Source organism: Brachyhypopomus gauderio, chromosome 17 (assembly GCF_052324685.1).
Source record: "Brachyhypopomus gauderio isolate BG-103 chromosome 17, BGAUD_0.2, whole genome shotgun sequence".
NCBI classification, from domain to species: Eukaryota; Metazoa; Chordata; class Actinopteri; order Gymnotiformes; family Hypopomidae; genus Brachyhypopomus; species Brachyhypopomus gauderio.
In genome coordinates this window covers 11,796,452-11,804,031 of record NC_135227.1, presented here as the reverse complement: position 1 = coordinate 11,804,031, position 7,580 = coordinate 11,796,452, and the positions used below count along the sequence as shown (strand labels likewise).

Below are 7,580 nucleotides of genomic sequence, written 5' to 3'. Positions count from 1 at the left end.
TACGTATCTATCTGTGTCTATTTTATGCAATACCCGGAAATTTTAGATGTCATTTTTTTTGCGTAAATTCCACCAGCAAGAAATAATCTAAGGCATAATTACAAGTGAATTATAATAAGTCGACCTCATTAGTTAGATGAATAGCCTAAAATGTAGGTAAATTTTTTTACATTTTATAACATAAAAACCTTGGTCAGTGCGACTATATTTAAATTTATAATATTACATAAATATGATGATTCGTTTTATCTCTCCGACAAATATTACTCTGGAACACACATTTTAATTCACGTTTTGTATTTTTATTCGGCTAATGTGTTTAAAATCATGCTCAACAGTGTTAAAAAAACATTATATGCAAAACCAATTTAATATTAGCCATGAACTAGGAAAAATGGTTGGTAAACCTGCCTTTTCAAGTAATCAAGAAACATAAAACTAGCAAACAATGCGACAATTCTTCTTTTTCTTCATTATTATTAATATTATCAGACTTGTAGACTGGTAGTCCATATGTCACACAAATTACACTATATAATCTAGTGTATCCTAAAGATGGCAGGACAATAATTGATATTTTTATGATTGAATACAAATCTTCATTTATTCTGGTGTAGTTGAAATGTCACATTTGTAACGACGTGTGTAAGACTGAGAAATTTCAGAAATTGGTCGATAAAACCTCATCAACGTGGTAGGGGCAACGTACTTAGGGCAAAAAAAATCCAACATCAGCGATACGTCTTAAAAACAGAAAAATTTTAAATAAGATGTCTCCATATATCTATATATTTCTGTGCAAAGCTAACTAAAGTGAACTAGTCTTTTGAACAGTTCAAAATAAAAGCTTCAAGGCGTTCCTGGACACGTCACGATTTCCATAGTCTTTGGCGCCATCATGTGGCCAAAACATTATGTAATGTGAGCCTACAACAAGAAAAAGTCTCTGCAAAGTTAGCTGTGTAAGTAAGAGCACTCACTAATAACTTTGTTACCAAGGAAGGGAAATAAAGAAATGTCTGCATTTATGAGACTACAGGAACTGTGCCTGATTTTGTGACTTTGTGAAGAGTGTGAGGAATAAACATGGCAATATATTTACATTTGTTTGTCTAGTAATTTCAGTTATGGCAGCTGCCTGAGATTTATAATAATAATAAAAAAATTTCTTGTTATGTAATGAGGGCTGCTTTTATTATCAATATTATTATTAGAGGCTAAGGGCTATTCTTTTGATAATATTTAATGACAAAAATAAAGTTCATTTATCTCAGCATAGATCTCATGTCACATACTTGTTAACGGTATAAAACATCTGTAATTAAATAGTTCTAGTTCACATTACTCTATGATCAGTGTACAAAATATATCAGAAAACTTAAAATTGCTATTCCAAATGATTAAATGTAATATACTAATTTGATATCATCCTGCTATTATTTGATTTAGTGATCAACCCAGTAATCAGCCCAGTAATGCAATCACAGAAGTAAAGCTATGGGCTGGCACAGACCATGTTTACCAAGCAAAACTAATTATATTTTGAACAGTTTCTTGAAAACATTCTTGTTTTTGGACTTTTCCTTGCTTCCGCTTTCCTGTTGGTTTGGGGGAGGAACAGGTGGAGGAGCGTGTGGAGGCGCGGGTGGAGGACAGGAGGGTGGTTGGTTTCTATGAAGACTTCTTAACGTTTCTGAACAAAACAGTACAGATTAAAGGATATCTCAATCCATATTGCATAGCCAAAGATCGAAAGGTTTCTCAAAGGACCTTCTCTGAAGTATTTACATTACAATGGTATAAAATTCTTTATAACGTTAGAAATTATTTTTTTCATTAATTATTTTTTCATTTTATTTTTCTGGTTAACCGTTTTATGTTTAAGACATTAAGGCATACAGTATATATGTCAATGTTCTGTCCTAGAACAAATTGTTTTATATCAAATGCAGATATCTGGACCTTAAAACTCAGAGCTGAGAAACCTAGCTCACTGATTATTTGACAACAGTATAATGAAATGTGCCATATTTTTGTGCCATATTTTTGTCAATTGTGATTTTTACACCCCAATCGAAATTTGTCCTCCGCTTTTAACCCATCTGTGCAGTCAGAACGCACACACACACACACTAGTGATTACTAGGGGGCTGTGGATCACATGTGCCCAGAGCGGTGGGCAGCCCTAGCCCGGCGCCCGGGGAGCAGTTGGGGTTAGATGCCCTGCTCAAGGGCACCTCAGTCATGGCCTGTCTGGGAATCGAACCCACGACCCTCCGGTCACCAGTTCAAGACCAGTTCCCTAACCGCCAGGCCATGACTGCTCCGCAGTCATAATGAAGATGTAAACAAGCAGTTGACAAATCATAACCTGACCTGGAGCTGTGATCCTTCATAATGTAAGTGTGGTGGCTAAGAACCTGAACTTTGTAAGACCGGGAGATCCACAATTCTGCTCACCTGAGACTCCGCCCTCTCCTCCATCTGGGTAGTGGTGTTTGTCATAGTATGTGTGTGGAGGCTTCGGGGGTGGATCCCTCTCCATCGCTGAACTCTCAGTGGAATCTATAGTTGGTTCAGGCCAACAGGTTGGCGATGTGAACATGTCTACATGAGGATGCATTTCCACGCAGGCTTTGTTCAGTTCCTCACCATTTTGTAGCACTGGCTCTAGGGTTTGCACAACTATAGCATCAGCTGCAACGGTGTCCTGCTGCTTTGCTGCCTCTTCCTTTCCTACTGTGCTCATCCTGAAATGACAAAAAAAAATCATACATTTTTATAACAGTCATGAGCTGCCATAAAACTATGAGATCTTTAATCCAGTACCATATACATCTAAAAGACTTTGGCAGCTATATACATTTACACACCATACTTGGAGAGTGGCTGAGAATAGCACTTCTGTATCTGTTTGTTTACCCAGTAGGCTGTAAGAAGCTTCTCTGAGCAGTGCAGCTCTGTAACTCCTTCACCCACTTCTGCTGTTCAGCTTGGGATGATGCAGCAAACAGGTAATGGGTGCCATCATTCAGCCTTAAGCAAACAGAGCAATAAGAGTTAGGACTTTACTTCCTAATCAGAGTGGTTTACTAATATTAGTATATAACTAATAAGATATACGAGTTACACACTTATATATTCAAGTGCGGGTCAACAACGGGGCTGTTGTTTCAGTCTGTCCCGGCAACTTATAACTGGAAACACTCGTAATGGGAAATCCCAGTTGGGGTTTCCTTAACAAATGAGAACAACCACCAAATCTACTGTTTTTACTCACATCAATTTGAAAGTGTAGTTTTTTCTCCTGTAATACGTGTTATCTTTACAAATGGCTCCAGTCATAGTGATAGGTGGCCATCGGGTGCACCTCTGTAAAGAATTAGGCATATGAGATTAAATGTAAGAAATTGCCTTTAACATTTCCATAAGCTATTTTTTTCTCACAGTTGTGTTGCATTTAATACTTTATTCATAATTATGATTGCAACCTTCTCTCTTCTTATTCCTTTCTCTTCTCATTCCTTTCTTGTGTTTGCATACAAGTGGGAGTAAGTCTGTGTCTGAGTTAATTGTGCAACACCTTGTCAGCAGCGTCTTTATCTTGAAACAGGCTGAGTGTCTCTTCCTCTAGTAGTGCATAGATGGGTTCCCAGTGAGCCACACCCTGTCAACACACCAATATTCCACCATTATATCAAACGGATACTAGTACAATACAAACAAACTCCGATTACTCTGTGTATGAATCGTTGTGCTTAAGGTTAGGGCAATTAAATATGCGTTTGATATCAGTTAAATGACTTACTTGAATCCCTCCTTGTTTCAGTTTAATATCTAATGGCCCCTCCATTTTGACAAGGTCTGCTTCTGTCTAAAGAGCACAAAAATGTTTTTCCCCAAAATATAAAAGATATACTACATATAAACACTAAAGAGAAGTGTTTCCCCACAGAAAAGCAAAGAACTTCAAGCTTCACCTTGTTAGGTACAGGAAACAGCACTGGAGAATCAGCAGTAGACTCCTCGCTTACTCCCTTAGGTTCCTCAATGTCCTTCAGTGTGGGTGGAGACGATGGTGATGGTGGAGGTGATGGCGGTGGAGATGGAGGAATGGCATTCTCTGAAGCAGTACTGGAGACTGCAGGTATTCTTGCCTCGACTACAGGATCTTCTGGAGGTCCCACAATCACTTCTGTGGGGCTTAACGATCTCACCTCTCTGGGGGTGATTCTCGGTTTGTCTATATGAAAAGAGGCGAGTTTGAAGCTTTGCTCAGTTTGTTCTGAGGCATCAACTCCATGCCCAATTATGGGAGTTTGGTCTGATTCTTTGGAGAGGATTGGATGGGATCTGTAAACAGCACTAGTGAAAGCTGAAGACAATGAATTTCCTTCAGAGGAGTTCTGGCCTTCAGGAGAGTCAGAGGCTTGTTTGATAGATGGAGTATTTGTAGCCACAGCATCACTACTGTTGCCAGTGCTCCTCCTGAGTAAAGATGCCACTCGAGGAGCCGCAGAGGAACCTTCACCCTTGCCACTACTGTTTCTCCTCACAATCAATGACTTTGTTGGCATGTAAGAGGTCAGCTCTGAGCCATGGCGCCTGCCACCGCTGTTTCTCTTCATGATGGGGTTGGATACGGTAGGCCGAAAGGTTGAGGCAAGTTGATCTGATGGCTTTCTCTTTAGGGAAGTTACACGAACAGGCTTCTTCCTGGAGCCATCATCTCCTCCATATGTTTCTTTCATCTTCTGCTCTTTCTGAAATGCCACAGAGTTTGTTACTAGATTTACTAATAATGCATACTACTGTCTTCTATTCCAAAAATGTTTTTTTTTTTTTTTTTTTTTTGGAATTCTGGTTCATATAAGGTCCCTGATCATTAGCGGATGCTTGCTAACTAAATGTGCCAGAACAACCACTAAATTAGCTAACTAGGTACATAAGCACTTAGGTTAGCGAATCAAGGTAGCTAACAGTTAACTAGCACAAACTTAGTTTTAACTAGATTTTCTAGTTCACTGGTACTATAAATTAAAAACTACCACAAAATGCACTTGACTAACTAGCTAGCCAGCCATCTAAGCAATCTACTCAGCAATGTGTAATTTTCCACAAATGTTCTTTCAAATGGATTTTTAAAATGAGATCTTATTGAATTTGAGGGCGCCTGAAAGTAAGTGACTGACTATGTGTCATCATCAATAATTTAGTGTCTGTGCTTATCTTTAGTAAAATTCAGCAGTTGGCTGGGTGACTGAGTGATATTTGCTTCGACCCAGAAGAGAGGGGATAAACCAATGTCTCCCAGTATATTTTAGAGTTAAGTTCATTTTATTTCATGAAAATAATTCATTTCAATCCTGGGGGCAGCTGCCATTGGCAACAATGTGATGCAAATATCTTGGTAAATTGTACGAGTACATGGCTCTGCAGCATTCTATGGATAATTATAACCACAGATTAGAGAATCCAAAAAAATCCCTCTCTGACTTGCTTGTCTGCTGGCAAGGGTATGATTTTTTTATATGCTACTGGAAGATACTACAATGCATTCCACAAGTTATGAACATGGACATTGAGTTTTTAATATTTAATAATTAATAATGTATTGGTTTTACAGTATCAGTGACAAGGGGCAAATCAGCAATGTTTATGTTTATATCTCTGACAAGTCATGGTTGTACACTGTTGTTTGGATTGAATTTCACAGTGTAATTGAAGATAGCCAAATACAAATTGGTTGCATGTTCTATGTGTGAAGAAGAAGGAAATAAATCTCGCCTTGTCATGTCTATAGTGTAAGTGAAATACTAGAAGAAAACGACTATCTTGTATTTGGAAGCATGCTTGGATTCTACTGCAGTGATATGCTGCTAACTGATAATGGGAACTTTCACACGATTAGATGGGAGTGCTAGGGATACAATACAAGTGGCAGTCACTGGGACACTGAGAGCAGTGAACAGTTTCTTCCTGTTTGTTGATTATGTGTCTGTCATGGCCTACTTATTTTGCAACATTGGTTGTTTCACAATTAAATAAAACATTTCACAATGTTTTGCAAGACTGTAAGGCCTTTGCATTTTGTATATTCTTACAGTATTCTGTGTTTTGTTGGACAGACAATTTCAGACACACGACTTGGAGTGCATTCAGAAATGTAGGTGCTGTGTTTGTTGTGGGCAATTGAGAAAGGATTAGGGTTAAAGGAACCAAAGTGGTTTAGGGGTGAAAAGGTGCCTCCAACTAATCCATAGCAAAGTTATTTGGCAACCAAGATAGTCTTCTGATCACAGTATTACATTATACTAGTAATGTGGGGAACTACATTATATTGCCAAAAGTATTCGCTCACCCATCCAAATGATCAGAATCAGGTGTTCCAATCACTTCCATGGCCACAGGTGTATAAAATTAAGCACTTAGGCATGCAGACTGGTTTTACAAACATTTGTGAAAGAATGGGTCGCTCTCAGGGGCTCATTGAATTCCAGCGTGGAACTGTGATAGGATGCCATCTGTGCAACAAATCCAGTCGTGAAATTTCTTCGCTCATAAATATTCCACAATTAAATCAGCTGTATTATAAGAAAATTTAAGTGTTTGGGAATGACAGCAACAACAGCTGAAACGCATAGTGTGAAGAGGTCGCCAACTTTCTGCAGAGTCAATCACTACAGACATCCAAACTTCATGTGGCCTTCAGATTAGCTCAAGAACAGTGCACAGAGAGCTTCATTTTGGGCAGTTCCATGCTCCCAACTTTGTAGGAAGAGTTTGGAGTTGGCCCCTTCCTCTTCCAACATGACTGTGCACCAGTGCACAAAGCAAGGTCCATAAAGACATCGATGGCAGAGTCTGGTGTGGATGAACTTGACTGACCTCACCATGGAGTCAAGCAGACATTGCTCCAAGTAGCACTGCTAAGGTGCTGAAGGTGTGAAGGTGCTGAAGGTGCCTTACAGACTTTAAAGAACTTTAAAGTATTTATTGACTTTAAAGAGCAGGTGGTACCTGGGTTGACCAGTGCAAAAATACTACCCTGCACTGCATGGCCCATACATTAATGTCACCACATGCAGAAATGCTGGAATCTTTAGTGAAATCCAATAACGCTTTGTATCAGTGGTTCAAGGCGTTACAGACACCATGCACCCCTTAGAAAGCCAATGACAAAACAACTTATGTGCCCTTAGGGATAGGTCACTGATTTTGAATCAGTCATGATGAGATGAAGTGAAAGCCAATTAAGGTGTGGAAGAAAAAGGTCTTTATTCAGGAGGGCATGAGCACTGATGGCAACAGAAAGGCCCTCTTGTGTGGTCTGGTGGTGAGGGAACCGGTCTTGTGACCGGAGGGTCGTGGGTCCGGTTTGAAGGCCCTAGGCCATGACTGAAGTGCCCTTGAGCACCCTGGGCGCTGGGCTAGGGCTGCCGACTGCTTGGGGCACATGTGCACCACAACCCCCAAGTGATCATTAGTAGTGTGTGTGTGTTCTCACTGCACAGATGGAAAACTGTGGAGGACTAACTTCGATTGGGGTAAAAATCACAATTGACAATATGGCAACTTAA

At 39.5% G+C, this 7,580-nt stretch overlaps 1 protein-coding gene across 1 annotated transcript in view; it reads right to left on the bottom strand.

Moving 5' to 3' along the window:
* Positions 1-286: 286 nt before the first annotated feature.
* sptbn5 (spectrin, beta, non-erythrocytic 5) overlaps positions 287-7,580 on the bottom strand; it is a 39,351-nt gene continuing 32,057 nt past the window's right edge. The window contains exons 64-71 of the mRNA XM_076977724.1: positions 3,981-4,763; positions 3,809-3,874; positions 3,584-3,667; positions 3,281-3,372; positions 2,923-3,036; positions 2,653-2,750; positions 2,461-2,565; positions 287-1,693 (exon numbers count right to left, since the gene is read on the bottom strand). Of these exons, the coding sequence (XP_076833839.1) occupies positions 1,536-1,693; positions 2,461-2,565; positions 2,653-2,750; positions 2,923-3,036; positions 3,281-3,372; positions 3,584-3,667; positions 3,809-3,874; positions 3,981-4,763 (1,500 nt within the window). The 3' untranslated portion in view covers positions 287-1,535. The remainder of the gene's footprint in view (positions 1,694-2,460; positions 2,566-2,652; positions 2,751-2,922; positions 3,037-3,280; positions 3,373-3,583; positions 3,668-3,808; positions 3,875-3,980; positions 4,764-7,580) is intronic.